Source organism: Neospora caninum, chromosome II (assembly GCF_000208865.1).
Source record: "Neospora caninum Liverpool complete genome, chromosome II".
NCBI classification, from domain to species: domain Eukaryota; phylum Apicomplexa; class Conoidasida; order Eucoccidiorida; family Sarcocystidae; genus Neospora; species Neospora caninum.
This window is the reverse complement of record NC_018387.1, coordinates 1,881,216-1,902,714: the sequence shown is the minus strand read 5'-3', so window position 1 is coordinate 1,902,714 and position 21,499 is coordinate 1,881,216. Positions and strand designations below refer to the sequence as shown.

At 54.8% G+C, this 21,499-nt stretch overlaps 2 protein-coding genes across 2 annotated transcripts; one reads left to right on the top strand and one right to left on the bottom strand.

Moving 5' to 3' along the window:
* Nucleotides 1-1,260: 1,260 nt before the first annotated feature.
* Nucleotides 1,261-2,300, top strand: NCLIV_006630 (conserved hypothetical protein; the record flags this gene model as incomplete). The annotated part of the gene is made up of 2 exons (XM_003880174.1): nucleotides 1,261-1,373; nucleotides 1,700-2,300. The coding sequence occupies 2 exons, from the start codon at nucleotides 1,261-1,263 to the stop codon at nucleotides 2,298-2,300; spliced, it is 714 nt and encodes a 237-aa protein (XP_003880223.1).
* Nucleotides 2,301-8,226: 5,926 nt separating this feature from the next.
* NCLIV_006620 (trehalose-6-phosphate synthase of likely plant origin, related) lies at nucleotides 8,227-20,137 on the bottom strand (the record flags this gene model as incomplete). Its single annotated transcript, XM_003880173.1, has 18 exons — nucleotides 8,227-8,541; nucleotides 8,909-8,975; nucleotides 9,637-9,692; nucleotides 10,059-10,205; nucleotides 10,646-10,793; nucleotides 11,127-11,288; nucleotides 11,398-11,480; nucleotides 11,966-12,108; nucleotides 12,996-13,285; nucleotides 13,746-13,972; nucleotides 14,634-14,860; nucleotides 15,399-15,528; nucleotides 15,766-15,883; nucleotides 16,095-16,342; nucleotides 16,802-17,722; nucleotides 17,978-18,107; nucleotides 18,725-18,861; nucleotides 20,039-20,137. The coding sequence occupies 18 exons, from the start codon at nucleotides 20,135-20,137 to the stop codon at nucleotides 8,227-8,229; spliced, it is 3,648 nt and encodes a 1,215-aa protein (XP_003880222.1).
* Nucleotides 20,138-21,499: the final 1,362 nt, after the last annotated feature.

Genomic DNA, 21,499 nt, shown 5'->3' with positions numbered 1-21,499 from the left:
TGTTTCGGACCAGCTATAAGTTACGCGAAAAACAAAACGATCAAGACTGTCCCTCGAGGAACCGCAGCTACCTGTGTCTCTGTAGACGCGTCCGTCGCCAGGCATCTTTTGGGCCACGTGCGTCCAGCAGCGGCGGTTCCAGGCACGTTTAGCAGAGAGAAGTTCACCTGTTTTTCCTTGAAAGGTTTCGCCGCTCTCTGACTCGTGGGGAGGCCTGGAGCACGAAGCTGAATCCGAACGTTGTTACGGGTCTCCCCAAGAGAAACTGCGAGAGAAAACGCACAGGGCGCTCTCTCTCATCACCTGCCGCATCCAGAGCTCGCGCTCCAGTCGCCCGAAAACACCTGGTCCACATGTCTCCACCTGGAGAGCGCGCTGGCGAAGCGCCTAAGACCGGCCGTGTTGTTTTCGCGTCCCTGCACAAACGTGGCTCTAGCGAAGAACTCTCTGCGCGCGCGCGCGTTTTCGACGTCGAGCAGCCGCGGCGAGGGCCATCAGCAGATACGCGCGAGTCGCCTAATCGCCTAGGGGGTTTCCGGCGAAAAAAAGCCATGAGAGGATTCTGCGGCTCTGGGTAAAGCGGCAAGGCCTTTTCTTTCCACCTGGTGTGAAAAAAGGACCAGGTCTGACGAGGACATACACCAGTTGGGGTGTTGCATGCGCATGCGCCGGCCCGACGGGAAGGAGTCCCAGTGAGACTTTGAGAGACTGAAAACACTTTGGACGATGTTCCTGGAGCTTTGACGTCTGGTTTTCTTATCTTTTTTATCTTTTTCTCGGACGGAGACGAAGCAGTTGGGGTACGAGGCTGGAACTGGTGAAGCGGAAACTCGTGATCGCTGCCGCCGGCCGGTCTGGACACATCAAGCTCCTTTTTTCGCGCATTCTTGTCTTGGAAGGACTGTTGCTGCTCTTTTTTGCGGAGTCCTTCGAGCTCGCTCGGCACATCGCAGGTTCTTGGTTCTTCAGTTGCTGGCGAACGCAGGGTGGAGGCGTTCGTTTCCAGAGGTCTTTTTCCCTGCGGCTCGATCGCGGCGTGGACGGACTCCACGAGCACCTGCGGCATTACCTGAAGTTAGGCGAGGACGTTTCTCGCTCTCGAAATCCCCGGAACGCACCGCCGGCTGAGCAGCTGGCCTCGGGGGCAGAGAGGCTGCGCGTCTACGCCGGCACTCGAGAGAAACCAGGGAGAAAAAAGAGAGCGGACATCGCTTCTTCGGCACGGCGTGTGCAACCTCTCCCTTTCGCCGCTGTTTCACCATGGGGAAGAGGAAGTCGAAGGTGTTGCAGCCGAAGAAAAACAAGCTGCCAAAACTTGACAAGGAATTTGACTGTCCCTTCTGCAGCCACCCCCGGGCTGTCGCAGTAAAAATGTGAGAGAACGTCGATTGATTCCACTGGTGTTTCCGTCCGCTCGCTCGTTTAGATTCCTCGAGAAAACATGCCTTTGCAGGAGCGCGTTTCTTTCTGAAGCCGTTGAAGTCCGCTCTAGAGGCAATCCTGGGTTTGGCGTCGCCCGGACAGCTGACGGTCTGGAACCGAAGGCGCTGTGGGCAAGCGCACGCGTACATCTGCCATGTTTGGTCGTGTGTTTCGGGATGTTTGGCCGTTTGCAGGGGACTCTCGTCTGTTTTCTGTGCACAGGGTTGGCAGCCCAACCGCGTTTCCCCTTGGGTCTGTCCCTGCGTGTGCACTGCAGGGATCGAGGGCGAAACATAGGGTCTCTCGGCTGCCGGATTTGCGGCACATCGTATGAGAAGCGAATCAACCGGCTCGACGAACCCATCGACATTTACGGAGCATGGATTGACGCATGTGTGACGGCGAACACTCAAGCGGCGGAGCAAGCGCAGCGGAAAATGGCGTCAAACGAGGAAGACGGCCGCTTTGACTCCAGCGCCGTGCCTTCCCGTGGCTTTGTCTCTCGGGTGCCGTCCAGAGTTGGACGTGGGGAAGATCGGTCGGGTCCGGCGAGTGGTGATGAACGCGATTTCAGACGGAGGAGTCCCGCTGACGAAGAGGACGACGAGGGTGACGAAGGCGACGAGAGCGACGAGGATGCCCGACGCACGTCGGAGTTTGTGGAAAACAGAGCTTCCGGCGGCGCGAGGTTGAAACGCCTCCGAGTTGGCCGAGGAAGAGACGAAAGCAGTGAGGACGACAGCGACGAACCAAGGGGCAACGATGCGGAGGCGAGTCGCGACGCCATGGGAGTCCTGAAAAAACTTCGGGAACAGCAGAAAAAGGAAGAAGACGCAGAAAGTGGGCGGGACGAAGCCTTGTTTGAAGACGACGAATAAGGAAAGGTGTGTGTGGTTTTGGGAAACAGTTAACTGAAAGGACGCGAGCGAGGAGATTCGGAAAGTCGGTGAGGTACCACGGAAGGGGCTTTTTTTCTGGTGCAGTGCACTTCCTTAACAGTTCTTTCTCAGCAGACGCACAGAGCGGCGTTTGCTTGCAAACATCTTTCCGTGAAAGCGCAGTGTTTCAGCGCGCTGAAAACGGTAACTCTTGTCAGGGTGGCTGCCACGGAGTTGCGAAACAGCTCTGCTGCGCCTCTCGAAAGTGTATAAAACAGGCGCTTTTGAAAGCGTCCTCTGGAGTGTGCCTTTCCGTTCCAAACCACGCTGTCGTGGGAGCGAGGACGGTCGCGCCGGCGTGGATGCCGTTAGATGCGAAAGGCGCCTCAGACACGCAAAGATGTAAAAAGGCTGATCTAGCGCACACGACTCCTTTGGTATCGTCCTCCACTACGCGAAACGCGTCGGGGAGAAACGGTGTTCCGCACGAGATAGGCGAAACTTCTTCACGGAGGAACCGAAGGTGGTTAATTCGAATAAGAGTCTGACGACTGGTTTAGACCTTGAATGGCTTTGTTTACCGGATTCAAGTTCTATTGTGCTTTTCATGACCACTCCCCAGAAAAAGGTAGTTTGTATAAACCTAGGAATCCCAGTTTACAATGTGTAACAGGGAGTCCAGCTTCGGTTTCGGGCAGACTGGCTTCCGAAAGTCTTTAGTGGCGAACAAGAAGCCCCGCCAGTCAGCCTTAAAAACGCCCACTGTTTTCCGCAGTGTGTGCTTTCGAGGTGGAATGGCGACTGCGGGTTTCGACGAACACTGATGCAAACAGCACCACCACAAAAAACCGGGCCCCGGAACCGAACCAACCTTCAACGAGGGCAGCTTTTCGGTCATGTTTTTTGAGGGGTGCGGTTCCACTCTGCGTACTCTGCAGTTGTTTTCCAGTCCGATACATGGGCGTTCATCCACGCTATGCAAGTACCTCGTCTCAGGTTCTTCGAGCTCAATTTTCTTTTCGGTCATTTTGTGGGAGTGAGGCAGTCAAAGTCAACAGGTCTCAAAGAGCGTCGGATACAGAAAGTAACGCTGAAACAGTTCGTTCTTCGCGCGCGCGCGTTCTGTTTCCAGCAAAACATGTTCTTTAGAGATTACCTCCAGCGTTACTGAAGACGGCTCTGCCTGTCCAGATTGGCGTGCGCGACAATCAGTGAGAACTGCAGTCCTGCTTCACGTCCAGCTGCATTCCAAGTATGCTGTTCACAAATGAGGATGGCTCTCTCACGTTGGAGGATGGCCCACCTTTTTGCAGAGAGATGGTAAAATGTCGCTCGCGGATCCAAGCGCGTCCCAGCAGTGACGCCTACGGTGTTTGAATGACCCGCCACTTGGAAGAAATTCTACAGTGCTTTGGTTTCTTCTAAAAGCTGCCTTGTCATCGAGGGCAATCACTGCAGCGTGAAGCGGAATCTCAGTCTACATGCATCACACGTGTTTTGTTCTACCTTCACCTGCTTGCAAATATCCGTGTAGCCCTTTCCGTAGGATGTGGACTCGAGACGCCGAAAAAGAAGAAGTTGCTGTACACTGTTATGAACAGTTCGTAAAAGCCTGGCACTCTGTAGTTCACAGGATAACAGGTGCAAGGTCACTTCCACCATTGCCGTAGTTACACTGGGTTTTCATGGAGGATACGAACGGAACGCACTGACTCCTGACTCACAGAATGCCACAGGCTTCATCATGGCCGCGTGTAAGAACTCTCTCACAGCCAAGTCAGGCAAACACGACCCACTCCGTTAGGTCTAGCGCGCACTGGGAATCAAAAGGTTTTTCTTTTGTCTCTCCTTCGCACGCTTCTTCGAGGTCCACAATTTGCCAGGAAGCGTCTTTCATCGACTCGAAATCTGTCTTCTCTGGCTCTGCATTTCTGCGGAGTCCGACATCGCCCGTCTTCCTGTCACAATCCTCCGTCCGTCTCATCGGCTTACAGCATTTTGGGCAGATCTGTGGCCGGAGCATGTCTTGGTTGAGATCCACGCTATCAACTGGCGACTTTGCACGGAATGCATCGTTGATGCAGTTGCTGGTTTGGGAAAAACTGCAAACGCCGCCACTTCCATCATGGTTTTTCTCGTCAAACAGGACAAACACGCCGCTTCGCGAGGAGCTCATTTTCTTGGTCCCTCTCGGGAAAATAGGCGCCTTGCTAAAGAAGCTGGCCGTCGCAATGAAGCGACACAGGATGACTCCGGCGAGGCGAGACATCTCGGATAAAGGACAAGATCTATCGACACACACACGCACTCTCACGTGGGGAGGCGTTTGGACAAAACAGACTGAAGAGGGACACCGGCCGCGCTGGCCACCCTGACAGGAAAAGCTGAAATCAGCTCTTACCAACTTGGAATAATCGAGACCACGCACGGTAGAAGGACTCTAGTGACGGCGCAAAGCGCAGGAGGGTAAAGCACGCGGGCGTCGCTAGCTGAGGTCGTCGGAACTCGCGTGCGAGTATTCTAAAATCGAATAAAACCCCCCCAAGCGTCACTGTAGCCACTCCCCCACGCGGAGGGCCGTCGGCGGCTGCCTTAGAGACGGCTCACATCACGCCGGCCCGTTGCTGGCTCGCAGTCTGACGCGATTTCCGCCCGGCTCCGAGAACCGTGCGAAATTTGTGAGGCACTTTCCTCCATCGTGTGCTGTCTCGCAGATTCATGTGAACAAAATGCCTGTGCTGGACGAGCAGGTGGGAGTCACGGGACATCACAGACCTGCCGAAAATCTCCCGAAGTGTCGCCAGCTCGCCAACCTGGATCACGGATGTCATGTTTCTGTGTGCCGCCGATCTCGCGCGGCCACTGTTCAGGTTTGTTTCCCCTGTGGAAAGTAAAGGAATTCTGTACAGATCCGTGTGATGTAAATCCCTCTTCCCACCAGATTTTGCTGTAGCCGAGACGCTGCGTTGCAGAGAGAATCACACAGCAGGCGCCGGAGCGCGCCTCTGAAGGACTCTGAATGTCACTTCGTTTTGACGGAGACGACATTGAGAGTTCTTCGCCAGATAAAAAGGTCTACGAGTCAACAGAGACTTGAGCCGCTTTTGAAGATTCCCCTGCGAGACAGCGTGTGACCGTATTTGATGCTCTGTTGCGTGAGGTGCTATATGAACCCACCGCGTCGCCTTGTATTGGCATGAGAAACTCGATTGAAAAAGAGAGGGAAGCGAGTTACGGTCACTTGTTACTCGATGCAGTGCAGTTCTTTAGGAGACACACACAACTTTTGGGCAAAAACAAGGGGGACTACGCGCACGAAACCGGCTAGCGTGGTGGAACGTACTAGGGTGTCTCCTGTGTTTTTCAGTTGAGCCCACGGAGAAGTCCCAGATGCGAGAGTCAACGGGGTCTGCGCCATGAACACGGCTTTTTCATAGCTGTCACCGCAAGAAAAAAGATCCGGGCGCGCCCCTGTGCCGGTACAGATAACGTTCACAGAGCTGTTGCTCTGCACGACAGCATTCTTCGTTATCGAGACCACCGCGTCGAGTCCTCGTAGCCCGTCAGGGACTGACGAAAAACTGTGTAGACCCTAGGCCCCGCCTGTGGAGTCGTTCACGGCCATGCACACAACACTGGGGAGCCGGTGCCATACACACCAGATCCCTTCCAACCCCGTAAAGTGGGCACCGCGGCAACGTCTGTTCATCCCCTTCGCGCTGATTCACTCTGCGATGCAGAAAAGAGGGGGGGGGGGATGAAGCCGCACCGGTGAAAAACAGTTTCTATAGCAGCCTCCTAACAGAGACGCTTCCCCGCTGTGAAAAGCATTCTGTATCAAGTCTCTGGAAAGCGTCTGCTGAATGTTCATTCCTCTTTAGCTCCTTCAGTTTGGCAGTTTGCGCAAAAGACACATTAATGCGCCTGTGATCATCTCCGGGTGCGGCAAACAACGTGCCTCGCTCCACGTACCCCCGAACGGCCCTGGGCCTCAACTCGAATGGAAAACCAAAGAGGCTCGTGCACGCATCCGCCGTGTTCTCCACGAGGAAAACAACTGCACGTGCCTATCGATACAGAAACCTGCGTGATTGGAGACGTGCGCTCAAGAGGCGCTCCGGTTGCAGGCGCGTGGTCCGGCCCCGGCGCTCTGCGTTCGTATCGTCTCTGGTCGAGACGACCGCTTTGGTTCAAGATATTATTCTTTGGAGGCGGCAGGAGCGTTTCGAAACAAAGACGAAATGCACTTGACTGCCTTAACACTCACAGAAACGTACACTCCGGTCCGAACCACTTCGTTTCTCCGCAGGTGTGCAGCGCACAGATTGGTGGGCGCACGCAAAGTCAGCGGAAGGGCGGAGACTGACAGGCTCGTCTCGTCGGCAGCCATGCGTTTTTGTGGATACACCCCATGTCGAGATGGGCACAACAAAACCGAATGCGCAGTTCTTGTTCATGTTCTGCCTCCGAAAACCACCGCTACAGCCTGCGATCGGCTTCGTGAACGACCGCAAAATGCCGCTGTTTTCCATCTTCAACTCACGCGTGCAGGATCTTCATTCTCATGGTCCCAAGGGGTTCCTCGTAAAAATACAGATTCGAGCTGTACACTATCGGTTCCGCAGAAAGGGGAACAACCCACCACGATGCCGTCTCTCACGACGGACAAGCGTCTTGCCTCTCCTTGCAGATTTTGGGGAAAGGCTCTGCCTTGGGGAAGGCTGCGTTCACGCGTAACCTTTCTTCACGTGAGAAAACTGCTGGTGCCGGAGCGAATGGAGACGGAGGATACAGCTTTCGACCCGTGCAAGGAGAGATCGCTCGTCCTCATACCACCCTTGCTTTCCAACGCCGAGAACAGAGAACACCAGATGCAGGAAGACAGGGAGCGACGGCGCAAAAACACAGGAAAGAAAAAGACAGAGTGACCCGGGAAAACGGAGAATCGGAAACGCTGGTGACGCGTTCTTCCCTGTGTCGTCGCTCCACTCGCGGTGAGTTTCCTACCTTCCTTGTGTTGCGATGTTCTCCTTCTCCCCCTACTCTTTCTGAAACGGGCCGACTTTCCGCGTCCTCAGCTCTTCCCAGACCCGCGCGTATTCGCCGTACCTCGCCAGTCGGAGCGTCTCCCGCCTCAAAATCCTCTTTTGGATTCCTTTCGCGGCCTCCGCTTTGCGCTCTCTGTTTCCTATCTTCCCCGCATTTCCCGCACCTGTCTTCCAGTGTACGTCCAGCGTATCCTAACGGCGTGAACGAGCCGAAAACCGCTGTGGACGTCCGAAGTTGCGTGTGTGTGTGTCTACGCGCGCCTCAAGAGACAGCGTTCCTGCGTCCGTGTTTTTTTCCTTTTTTTACGCTCGCCTTCCCTCGCATTCGCTCCCCAGGCACGGCCTTGGCGCTCTCAGTCTGTGTCCCCTCGCCACCAGCCCAGCACTTTCTGTTTTCACGCGTCATGTTCATCTCTGTTCGTTTCGCACAGGCCGCCTGAGTTCTGCTCTCTCGGCCACTTTTTCCCCTCGCTGCTTCGCCCACAACTTCTCTCGGAACCCTCAGTTGACTCCGCCGCCGAGGGCAGTGTGTGGGCTGCCTACAAATACAATCAGCGCGCTCTCGTGCGTCTCTCCTCGTTCGCGCTGTTTTTCTCTCGCCTCCGTCACCTTCGCTGTGCCTCCTCTCACCTCGAGGAAGACGGCCCTCCCCTAGACGCCCCTGATCGGTCTACTCGAACTCCCGCGTATATGTCCTCTCCCCCCTCCAGGCTTCTGCTCTCATGTTCCTTGTTTCCCTCGACAAAAAGCTCGGCTGCATCCTCTCTCTCCGCGCCCGCCTTTCCTTGCTCCCCAATGTGATCCTTCGCGCGTCCGCTGTCGCTCTTCTCCGTCGGCCTCTTCTCGCCTCCCAGCTTGTCTCTCCCCTTCCTTCCGGTTCACTCTTCCGTCGGTCGCGCGGCGTCCGAGGCGCCTCCGGAGCCGGCACAAGCGCGTGCGTCGATGGCGCTGACGGGTCGGCCAAAGAGGCCGCTCGAGGCTCCCCCTGCCAAGTGTGCGAGGGCTCTGTCCCTGGCGCGTACCGCCCCTCCAACCCCAAGGGGCGTCTTCCACAAACTCGCAAAGCTGGCGACGCTGTCACCCTTCCGAAGTTGAACCGCTGCGTTCCCTGCGAGAGACCCAGCAGCCGCTGCAGCCGCCACCGGCGCCGCGAGGCCCGAGTCCCTGGCCGAATTCCACTGCTCTTTCCCGTCCTGAAGAACCACAGACGCCGCGAGAAAGAGGAAAGGAGGTAAAAAGAGAAGAAAGTGGAAAGAGAGAGGCAGGGAAACCAACGAGCACTGAGCGAACGAGGGAGAGGAGAGAGAGAGAACAAGAAAGAGGAAACAAGAAGCGCAAACGAAGAAAGAGCGACAAAAAGCGAGCGAGGAAAGAGAGGGGCGGAAGAAGCAGAGACGCAGCACGTGACGGGATAAGCATGAAGCGAGGTGAGGGCGAAGCAAAATTGAGAAAAGGCAAGGCGTCGCGGGGAGAGACCAAAACAGAAACAGAAAGAAAAAAACAGAGGTTCCGTGCGGGCGCCCTAGCCCTGCATGTGGACTTGTGGGGCGAAAGGCGTACCTTCTCTGTGCACTGTTGCAGTGCGTCGAGAAGATCGGAGACATCGTCGGTGTCGTTGAGATAATACCTGACAACAGAACAGACAAAAAGCAAACAAATCCACGGGGAAAAGGGGCGGAAAGCCACACTGTTGAGGAAACGTACACCTGAGAAAGGAGGACGATACCAATGATTTCGTATCGGGAATCTAAGAAACCAAACAAGCGTAGAAACACTTGGTGTTTCCCGCTTGGGACTGTTCTTCGAAAAAGTTGGACGGAACAGACAAAGGCAATTGACACGAGCATACGGTTTCTGGCAGTTCGTGGTGAAAGGGAACTAAGGAAAAAGAAAAACAACAAAGCGACGCAATGAACCTTCTTTTCCTATCCACTCTTTCGCCGTCACTGGATAAGACATCAAGGCAGGCGCCGTGAGGGGTGTGAAATCTTGACATGGGCCACGCCGGGACGCGAGCCAGAGAATCGCGAGAACAAGACGAACAAGGCGAGACGAAGGACAAGGAAAACGCCAGAAGCGAGAGACACTACAACGCGCGAGGCAGAGAGAGAGAGAGAGCTCAAACAGTCGCACAGGGGGAGAAGCACGAGTAAGAACAAGAGGAAAGCGAAAATACGCACTGAACACAAAAATAGGACATGAGAGAGAGATAGACACAGCGAGCGGCCGGCGGAGGGAAAGCAGGCGAAGAAGCAGAAAAGAGACGAGCAATGGAGAGAGAGGCGTACCGGGCGTTTGACGGCTTCTTCCCAACGGTACACGTGAAGAAGTGAGGGCCTGTTTTCTGCACATCCCGGCAACAAGCAACACACATACACCTCTGGCTCTTCAGTTCTTCTCTTTCGATTCGCCTCCTCTCTCTTGCGTCATCGTCTCTGTCTTCTGCGTGCCATCCGTTCCTCTCTGTTTCCTTGTCCCGACCCGAGCTTCCGCGTCTGTCTTCTCTCGTTTCCTCCTTTCTTTCGTTCCTTCCTTTCTCTCGTTCCTGCTCCCGTCTAACCCTTTCCTCCTATCCTCTCCTCTTCACCCCCTTCGCCTTTCTGCTTCACTCCTTCTTTTCGCGTTTCCTCCTTTTCTCCCTGCGTTCTGCCTCTCTCCTCGGCTTCTCCTGTCTCCGTTTTCCCCCCCTCGGCAAGCGGTGCCGCTTTACCTTTGCAGCCCCGCACAGACTCGTGCTGGACGACGCGGAGGTTAGGCCGGTTGTGCCGCCCAGCCCACCCGAACGCTGCATAGACCCGACGCGTTTCATCGTTCCTTCCAAACTTCCTGGCGCGCCTTCTGCACGGTTCTCATCCGACTACAAACGCAAAGCAAAAACAACTTTCACATGCACATCTCCATACACATGCATATGTACACTTATCTACCTAAAGAGACATACGTGCACATATATATATATATATATATATATATATGGGTGTGCCTCTTCCGATTCTCTCTCGACCTATACAAATGGCCCCCGGGGGCCATAGAGCAGCAGATACGCGGATGTACGGTTCCATACACACACACACCCGTGTGTACACGTATATACATCTACGTAATATACAAATATATATATATATATATATATATATATATATGTATATGAAGACGGACCGCCGCTCGAGAAACACATGGATTTTTCCCCAACTCCACAGATACATGGACATCCCTAGCAGATGCACATCTCAACAGAGAGATCTTGTTCTCTGGCCTCTGCTCTGTGCAAAGCCTAAGAGTCTTTAAAAGACTTACAGAGACAGAATTGCGTCGCGGGATTCGGTCCTTCGACTGCGTGTGGCGATACAGTCCGCTGCTGCCGGCGCCACTGCCTTCGGGCAGACAGAGTTGGTAGCCGTCTTCTGTCATGGTGTTGATCACTGCAAACATGTCTTCGTCGCTCCTGAACACAGCCGCGGAGAGACTCGCAAAACGCTCTGGGTTGTCCCTGCGCCGGAGCTGTCGCCTCCGCGCGTTTTCACAGAGGCAAATCCCCTCGAAGACCGAAACCGACTCCATTAAAACCTAAATCTCTAATAATCTCCGTACGCGCCAAAACCCCATATATGTATAGATCGATTTGTAAGCATGCACGCACGAGCATATGCAGCAACGTCTACAAGCATATGTATAAACAAGTACCTTTGTACACACATGCGTATATATATATATATATATATATATATATGGCATTTGGAAGTTTTGTTTTGCATGTGTGTTTCTGCCTGTTGTTTACCTGTCATCTCCGACACAGAGGACAAAGTCGACGTCACCGTGGAGGTTGCTGAGTTTGCGGAGGACTTTTTCGACCGCGTGTCCTTTGTTGACGCCGCGGAGCTTTACCTCGACGTAGCCTTTCCCGCTCATCACCGAAACGGGGTAGCCAAACAGCAACTCCCTGAGAAGAAAACAGGCAGGCGTGATCGACTAAAAACGCGACAGACGAAGAAAAAGAACGGCGAGGGACTGGCTGTGGCGTCTTTCCGAAACGTGCACTTTTTTCTCACCCGAGGTAGTTGGACAAATCCTTCGCCTGCATGCTGCCGAAGTCGGGATCAGCGTCTCGGTACTGGAACACCAGTGCGCTACCCTGCAGAGAGACAGAGAGAGAAAGGACTCCCCGCATGCGTCTCGAGAATCCCGAGAAAAAGGCCCACAAAATCCCTGAAATCCACCCGCACAGCCCTCAGTTTCTCTAAAGAGACCGATACACTCGAGGTCATGCATCCCGACATCTCCCGGGGGTCGTGCAAGCACCCCCCTGTCGTTCCTCAGAGCCCCGGACAAGTCCAAAAGCCTTTGGAGTCCCGAGGTTTGCGACGTTCAAACGGGCGCACGCATCCCAGATCCTGTGGAGGCTCCGAATCCAGAACTCTAGCGGCACGCGATCCACAAGTACCCGGCTGTTTTGCGGAGTTCCTTTCGCCTCGTTCAGACAAAAACACAGGCGGTCCGCAAATTCAGACAGGAGGCACGACCGTTTCGCAGGAAGAGACGCGTCTTCGGCACCGGCGTCTTCGCCCCTGTCTCCGGTCCATTCGAGTCGAGAACCGTGAAAAGTTCGAAGGAGCTCACTTTGTTCTCGATGAAGGATCCCTGGGTTCTCTTGACGTACTGCAGCATCAGCTCAATCGCTACCTGTTTCCACGTGAAGTCCGTCTGCCGAGACATGCAATGCCACTGGTCTCCCGTGATGCCCGGAACCCGGTAGTAGAAACCTGAAAACAGGAAACACTTTTGTGGCCAGAGACAGTCGTGTGCGAAAAAGGACTCCACCCGAACCTTTCTCTCCGTCGCGAACCGAAACACACGCATCTGCCTATCCAGATCGGTATGTCTGTGTATCCTTTGCAAAAAGACACACAAGTACGCTTGCCACAGAACACGCCTATATGCACGTGTGCAGCCCGCGTCTCAGGTAATAAACCTAGATTAATAAGGATGACACAAATGCTAACCGACCACCGGTTTTCTAGATGGTATTACCTTTAAAAAAAGAACACCGCATAATACGCCAGAGAATGACATTCAGGTCAGAAAATAAGGGTGTATGTACAGATACACATTCATGTGCATTCATGCACAGAAGCGACAAAGAATATAACAGATTGGGACATGAAAGCTTCTGTATGCATCGGGTCATAACGCGGTCATGATCCGTGCAAGCGAACTGCTGACGCATACTGAGACGTCCAGCACTGTCTCTTTGGAAACACCGCGTACGGAGGATAGGGAACTTCTTTGTACCAAGGTGTATTGGGGTTCAAACGTCACTTCGCTCCCTCCTTTCCATGTAATAAACCCTCAGTTTTCCCTACCGTCTACACCCGCTCAACTCTCTCCGGATCGAGAAGACCGTCTTTCCCGAACCTCCCCCGCCTCCCCTCTCACCACTGCCAAAGCTCTCCCATCGAAACTTCCAACGCCTCTACGCACGCCCCGAAATCCATCTCAACCCCACAACGGTATCGTCATGCCTCGCATATGTATATATATATATATATATATGTATATGTGTGTAAATGTGTGTATATGTATATATATATATATATATATATATGTATATACATGTATCCATATATGGTTGACTGATGTATGAGCTCACCGTGTTCCGCACAGAGTCCGATGCCTTTGACGGAGGAGAACCATTCCTCGAGGAGGTGTCGGTTTCTGCCGGAGAGGATGACGACTGTGTTTCGCTGGTCGTCCACAAGAGCCTGGAGACAGTCCTTGACTTGCTGCGAGGGCGGTCTACCCTGTGCGAAAAGGTTTTCGCCTCCCGGCACGAAAGTGATGCGTCGCCGATCCGGCGCGAGTGTCCCTTCGCAGTCGAAGAAGAAAACGCGATGCCGCGAAGTCCGGTAGCCTCTCACCACTTGATTCGTGTCCAAAAAACTGTGCGAACAAGAGACAGGACCCGAAAGAGCGCTTCGAGAGCGCGCGTGCAGCCAAAAAATCGGCATGGCCAACGAGAGAGAGCGACTCTGCCGTTTTGCTGGACACAAAAAGACGCCTCGGATTCAAAAAGCGACAACGCGCTGGAAAATCAACCCCAGGCGTGACATCCAGGCTTGGAGATGAAACGCAATATGCCGCTCTTTCTTCCTCATTCTCTCCTTTCTCTTTTTCCCTACTTCTTTCTCTCTCTACTCTCCTTTTCTCTCTCTTTGTATCTACTCTCGTTTGTCTCTGCCTTTTTGCCTTCCGGCGACCTCTGGTTCTCCTCTTTCTCCCGCCGACTTGCTCTCTCTCTCTCTCTCTCTCTCTCTCTCTGCAGCTTTTCTGTTCCGTTCTCGGAGGGGGACGACGAGGACGCACCGCATCGCGATCGCGTGGGTCTCTTGCGTGTGCTCACCGGAAGTTCGAGTCCATGCCCAGGACGCGGAAGGTGTTGCCCAGCCCCCAGGAGACGTAGACGAAATCGTCCGGTTTCCTAGCCCGGCGGAGGTCCAAGATGTTTTCGTCCGCCCACTTCTGCGTGCTGTTGTGACTCAAGTAGTCCTGGTCGCGCGTGAATCGGTCGCGCTGCTCCTCCATGGGCATGTTGATCGTTCTGTCCATCGCGTCGGCCACCGCTTCCACCTGAAACACGAAAAGAGTGTGAAGCGTTAAAAAGAAGAAACGCGTGAAAGTGGGAGAGAGACACACGCGTGAAAACGGGAAAGAAAAGGCGAGAAAAAAAAGCGAGAAAAAGCACGAAAGAAGGAGAAATGCGGGGGAAAACGAGCGAGGACGCGTTCAATCGAGACCCCTGATCGCGTTTCTTCATGTATAATGTTCGATAAGCATGTCCAATTTCCACGCCTCGTTTTCCTCCCTTCTCCGCAGATCTTCGCTCCCGCTCTTCTTTCTTCCCTTTCGTCAGCTCTCAGAGCCTCTCTCGCCCGCCATCTGCGAGAAGCTCAGGCATGGAGACTGCCAAAGCGAATATCATGAGTTCCACTTGGTAGTCTCCTTCCTGGTGGTCGGCTGTGTACGGAATACACTGATCGAATTCTTGTTCGCCTAGCACCTGTCTAGTAACTGGATGAACGCTTTTTACGCCGGCGCCTTGTGAATCCTCTCCATCTCTCCATCTCTCTCTCCATCTCTCTTCTCTCTCTCCATCTCTCCTTCTCTCTCCATCTCTCTCTCCATCTCTCCTTCTCTCTCTCCATCCCCCTTTCTCTCACTCTCCATCCCCCTTTCTCTCTCTCCTTCTCTCTTTCTAGGCTGCTTCGGCTCCTCTTTGTTTCTTCCGCACCTTCCACGGGTTCACCCGGATTGCAGATGCGAGGGCTCGGCTGCAGCCGGTGAATTCAGACAGAATGACTCCGGTCACGTTGTCTTGGTGACAGCAGATGTACTCGAACGGATTCAGGTTCAGCCCGTCGCGGATCGACGTGTCCAGGAAGCAGTCTCCGGCGATAAACACTGCCCACTTCTCTTCCCACCCCACAGACTGGATGTGCAACTCGATGTGCTTGAAGTCTGTGGACAGGCGAGAGAGGAGACGAGAGACACAGTCCAGAGAGACAAGATCGACAAAAACGGAGCGAGTGCAGGAGAACAGCGAACTTGTCGGAAGGTCTGGCGACATCTCGGGTGAGACGCAGAGCACACGAGCCGAGAGACTGGAAAAGGCGAAAAATCCAAAAAACCAGAGATGCAGAGATACAGAGGAGAGATCCAGCGTAGCAAAAGCGTGAACGCGAAGCAGACGAGAAGCGACGCGTCGGCCGGGAGACACGCAGACGGAGGAACGGGATTTCGCTCTTCAGTGACACGGCTGGGGGCGTCGGTACTGAGTCAAGACGGCATTTGCGCGGTCATTGCATCTCTGTGCGGTGTTCCTAGTTCACAACCAGAACGGACCATTCATTCGGATAAACACGTTAGCTTTCCTGAGCGAGTTTTTTGAGTGTCGAGTGTCTGGAGGACGAGCTTCGGTGGAGAAGGACAAGGCCACGAAGCTACCGGCGAAGGCCCTCGCAGAAACCCCCGTTTGCGAATCGTCTTTCCGCCTTACCGGGGCGATCGGGGAGGGCGAACTGCGCGTTAACCTTTTCCACGAGCTCTTGGAGTTCCATTGCCATCGTTTCGGTGTCTTCTGCGTATTTGATCGTCGGATAGGCGTACTGAATGAGCACGACGTTTCCCTGAAGGAACGACGAGTGCACAGCAGAAAATGCAAAGAACGCGCCGAGGCTCAAGACAGGGGTCTGGGCCACAGTCGCGCGCGCGGGCTCGGGGGCCACCTTCGCGAAACTCGGGCATATGTCGAAAAGCATCACTGCGCAAACGCGAGGAGAGTCCGGCGCGCTACGCTCGTGATGCGAAGAAAAGCTGACGGCGGAACGCACAGTGTCCGCCCCCGTTTCCCGCGGCGAACTTACCCTCGCGTACGAGTAGGTCATGAGGAACGTTTGGAATGCGCGAACTTTGAGGAGAAGACCTGCGAGCTTTTCGCAGCGGTCGACGGAGACGAAGATGAATTTTCCGACGTATCTTTGTCTGAACACACACGCGCAGAGTCACGCGCCACTACTTGTCCTCACGATATGCTCAGCGAGCAGGAAAGGTTGTGTCGCCTCTTGCATGTGGAGAGAAAAAGCCGCGCATTTGCTGCGCGAATGGACACACTCAGAGTCCGGGGGAAAAAGACGTCCTGCGCTACACTCTACACTCCTCTGGGGTGGGTGTTCGTTTTGGTTCTTTCGCGCACCGGATTTCTCGAGACATCTGCAAGACCCGCGGGCTCGCCTCGATCTTCTCGCGAATGTCGGCGTACTGAATGTGGACATGGCCGATGCGGACGGAGACATTCCGGCCTCCGTACTCGATGCTGAGGATGCCGCCTCGGCAGAAATGGTGCTCGAGACCGAGCAACCGCTTGCATGCAACCAAGAAGTGGCGAGCGTACTCAAACAGGTGGAAGCCAATCAAGTCCGCGCACAACATCCCCCGCAAAATCTGCAAGAAAAGCGAGACGCATGAAGGCGCAGCTGCGTCGACGGGCACCCGCAACCACTCTCGGTGGAAAAGGACACACATGCGTATATGCACGCGTCGACGCACCAAAACACCAAGAACACAAACACCTGCAAATACTCTATATAATACATGTATATACCCTGGGGCGTGCCTACGTGTCGTACACAAGGCGGACAGGGCGTCCGCGTCGATGGATTCAGGAAGAAAACGCAGAGAGCCTTTTAAGGTGTTTCTCCCTAACGACTGGATCGAAGAGTGCAGCCCATCTGCACAGCCTCCGGCCGGTAAACCTTGGTTCCACATGGGCCACACGGGTGTATGTGTACAGCGGACTTTGATGTGCGAGGGGGAGGCGGACGATCCCCCGTTGCATGTGTTGCGGCGTTCGCGTGTTTTCCGCTCTCCCTCCCGCGCTTCCTGTCACAAAGACCGACTCACGTCTTCGCGGCAAGGGAGACACCTGAAGATTTCCGACGAGGGGAAGGGGATGTGGAGGAAGAATCCGACGTTGGCCCTCCGGACCTTGCGGGTGATGTGCATCGGCGCGAGGAGGAGGTGATAGTCGTGGACCCAAATCATGTCCGTTTCGTGGGCGTGGCGCAACACGGTGTCTGCCCAGAGCTTGTTGACGGCCTGGTAGCGCGCCCAGAGATCGGAGTCGAACGGCACTTGCGTTTTCGAATCGAGGATGACGACGTTGTGGAAGAGTGGCCAGAGGAAGCCGTGGCAAAAGGTCAGGTAGCGGTCGAATTCCTCCTTGTCGGGGAAGATTGGGGTGCAATCGTAAGCCCGCAGGAACTCGACGAGCTCTTCTTGCTCCCGCTCGTCTTCCACGTGGATGCCAGGCCACCCAATGAAGCGCACAGGCAGACGCGTCTTCTTCCGCAAGTGGTAAAGGGAGGGCAGAAGCGCGCTCTTGCTGGCACGGACCTCGAAAGTTCCCCGTCGACTTCGAACGGGTCCGCCGCCGAAACCGCGCTCTGTCTCCGGGGACACCGGCGGTCCACCCTTCCGCGGGCTGCCTGTCGACTGCTCCGACTCCCCACAGCTCGCCGCCGCGCGCGTCTTCCCCTTCTCGCGCTCGGCTCCCGCGACTCCCGCAAAAGACGGAACCGACCCATACTCCCCGGAGGCGCCTGGCCGTTTCTCAGGCACGAGCGCGGCTGCGTCTTTGGCCGAGTCGCCGGGACGCGGGTCCGCCTCGCACGGCGCCTGAGCGACGCGCACGACGCGCAGCGGCAAATCCAAAGCGCACACAATCAGCGAGTCGTTCTCGTCGAACTCCGGCTCTTCCTCTTGAATCGCCAGCACGCGGTTTCGCGCGTCAACCTCCTCCTTGTCCAGAGCCGCCACAGACACCTGAACGCCGCGCGGAGACAGAAACCGGAAAGAGTTGCGAGGAAACAGACCGTTTCGTCTGAGTCGTCCTACGACCAGAGCCAATTCCGCCCACACCTGGTCTTTTGCCGGTGTGCTCGAAATGTGAATTCATCTAATCAATTTGGGTTTTCTGCTGCAGTGACTCCTTCGTACTGCCAAGAACTACAAACGTCACTCTAGCGTTTAGATATCATTCAAAAGCATCTTGTGCCCGCACGCAGGGAAAAAACGCACGTCATCGTCGCCTTCGACTCCGTGGTCTCCTCGATTCGTCATCTGCTCCCGGAAGAGACCGTCGTCGTCCTCCACCGTCATCTCCACGCCTGTCGGCACCAACTCGCGGTTCCCCTCGCATTCTTCCCACCTGGCAAGCAATCCCGGAAAACGAATGCATGTGCATGCACGTGCATGCGGCACGAGACAGCCAGGGGGCCGTGACAGACACGTGCGAACTGCGATCACCGGCTGCAACCGTGCCCAGTCACCACGCAGGCCTTTTACGCTCATTTAGAGTCTTTTATAAATCACCAGGTATACCCCTTCGCATGCGCGCATGACGTATGGCTGCAGTTGTGCCTTTACCGCCTGCGATTTCACGTGTGGCGTGTCGGAGGGGACCAGTAGAGAGGCCTCACCGCCGATGGAGAGTCACGGACGAATGGACTGGCAGGCGTGAGCGAGAGTTTTTGAGATGAGATAGATGCACCAGAAAAGGCAGAAAAGGAAGCAATGCATCGAGAGACAGCAGTCTCCTCTCTACAGATAGAATATGAAGTGATACAGGCAGTTGTTCCGAGCACAAGTTTTTTGTGTACGCGCACAGCTGTATGCGGCCAGTCACCGCGATTGTAGGCCTCGAGAGAGACGCGGGCCATCCACGTGCATGTGCTCGCATGCACGTGCATGCAGATACCCTCGGGGAGTAGCCACGACACACCGGATCGCGTCGCCTTTGTGTGAGCACCGTGTGCCGCTACCTACCTTACAATGTCCCCTCGTTCGTCGAGAATCGCATATTTGTAAGACACGGGCTTTTTCAACGGCAAGTAGACCGGCTCCTTCGAGAACCAGGAGGGGAAAACATCCTCGTTCGTGGTCAGTTCGTGACCGCGGTTGGCCTGGAGAGAAAGGAAAACAAGAAAGAGACACTTTCCTTCTGACGCGTCCACGTTTCTCCACCGCACCTGCCAGAGCGAGCCGAAGGAACATGGAACCGTCCACCAGCTCCAAGTATACTGGCATGCGGAGCCAAATACGCCCAGCATTGCGACGGATGTGCAGAACTGAACAAAAGGGCTGTGCCTTTTCACGTATGTACACACACAAATATACGCGGGTCACCAACACGAGCGTCCTCAGGTTTTCCTCCTTCGCCTTGGTTCCCTCCCGCGCCTTGGCAGCTTGGCTGCGAAAGACGCGAAACGTCAACTATCCTTCCATGGAATGCACCCGGAAAGGAGCGCGGGGGTAGTCTGTACGTGCGCAGTCCAACCGGATGGTCGGGGACTGCCGCCGCGATTTCCAGAAGCTCAGGACGCATCTCTCGGATACAACGGAGACATAGAACTGACGATTCACAAAAGGGTCTATATACACGCGACAGTTAAAATGACGGGAAACACGAATCGGGGAGGGGAAAACAAAACGGGATGCTCTGCGGACGTAGCTACGCTTCCGATGGCACTCAAGTAGGTTGTGTACATACGCCCTACTTGAGTACCAACCCCGCTACCACACCAAAACGGTAGAACCGGAGCCATGAACGGTCAAGTTCTTTTCGTTCGTTCTTCCAAATGAGGAAAGGGTAACACGAAGGCGCTCTCAGACAGCGGAACAAACAACAGGCACGTCATAGCCACCGCGCGACTGGGATTGCTTTGGGATTTCCAGAAAGCAAGCTTTCGCCCAACAAGATGGCAGGCAGCAAGCTACACCATGCGGCGCTCGAGACGACCTTTGAGAATTCGTGTGCGTTCTCTTTCAAAGTGTCTCGAAAAGAAGCAATGTCGTGTAGTTTGGTGGTGGACTGGTTCCCGCCCTGCTGCCGTTACTCTTTTCTCCCTCGTCCTCTGCCTCCCTCACAAACCTCGGAGCTAAAAAAGTTGGATCTTTCAAGCGGCGAGGGCGAAGAGACGAGATTTTGCGCGCGCAAAGAGTCCGACGCCACTGGATCTTTTGCCCGGACTCAGCGGCTGATCCCCGAGCGCGCGCAGAGAGACAGACAGAGAGACAGACAGAGAGAAAGAGAGAGAAAGAGAGAGAGAGAGAGAGAGAGAGACAGCGGCGTGTTCTCACCTGCCAGTTCCCCAAAGACGGCGACGAGCCGACTACGGCGACTCTTTCACCGAAGTCGGTCCGAACCACTGCACGGAAAAAAACCCTTGTGTACAGCATTTGTATGCAGTTTATTTCACGGGGAAAGGTGAGACGCGGAAGACGCGGACGATGCGGACGACAGAGAGACGCTTTCCGGCCCGCGGGAAAAGCCTACAAGCAGTCATTCCCCAGGTGGAAGCCTTGAGATGAACACAGTGGCGAATGGGGCGAAAAATGGAGAGAAAAAAAAGAGGCCCGAGCAGCCCCGGACTCTGCGGAAAAGAATGTGGTGTGTGAACGCAGCGGAAACCGCGATCCTTCGCGAAACGGTGGACACGGAACTGCAGACTCCTCCTCGCTACTCCTTGCCTGCGCAAACTCGGGAAAGCGCATTGGGTGCCACGAAGAAGTCAAAAAGGAGACGCAGAAAGGAGGAAATGCGCAAGTTCCTGAAACGGTGTGGCGAGAAAAGAGGCTCTTTCGTCCCTCGTTTTTCTAGTCTCGCGCATGCACGTGACCAGAAACAGACAAGTGCGAAGCCGTTGCCGTGCACAGCAGTCACCACTTGTATAGAGGCACACGGAGACACAGAGTCAAATTTCAACCGGACGTTTTCGTACTTCTCTTCGGTCCAAGAACGCGTGCTATGTGCCTGTTCCAAAATCTCGATCCACAGGGTGTTCTTCTGACGGACTGTGACAGTCTGGGGAGAGAGCGGGAAAAAGGGGGCGGGCGTCATCATCGCCCTGGACAAACGGAAGACTCGTTAAACCGGTCATTATCCCGCCATCGAAGGGGAGTACGAACCCGCCACTTCCACCTGGAAAGTGGAAAAAGGAGTGACAAGCGCGAAGCTGTTCCCGGTCCCGCAATCGTTCTTTCTCCGTCGCTCACGTGTCTCTGTCTCTCCTTGCAGAGAGAAAAACTGCAGGAGACTGTGACTGCACACGCGCCTGCTTACCCGGAAACCTTCCGTGCAAACCCCACAACGAAATGCGCCGACGAGGCCGTTCGAAAGGTTCTGAGTAGGCCGACCTTCGTTAAAAGACGTTGTAAAAGAAGTTGTAAGGAAAGCGGTGTCCTTCCGGCGTCGCCGCCACTGGCGACTCGGCGAGAAACAGAAAAAGCCTGTCGGTTGGACGCTGTAGACAACGCGCGGATACACTGCGCGGAGGACTCTCTCCAGCATTTTGCACTGCAAAAATACTCGTGCTAAGTTGCGCCTCAAGCGCTCGTGTTCATGAGTCTCGGCATCGAGGCCAGGCCACGCAAAGACTCCGCGCCTAATATCTTGCAGGTATGGCGTCGTATTGGCATCTGCGGTCGGGGGATTTTCTAATCCAGCGCACCCCGAGGCTCCGGAGATAACGTTCCAGAACACTGCAGATTTCGTGGCCTTCAGTCTGCACGTATATCTCCCCTGGAAAAATTGTAAACCAA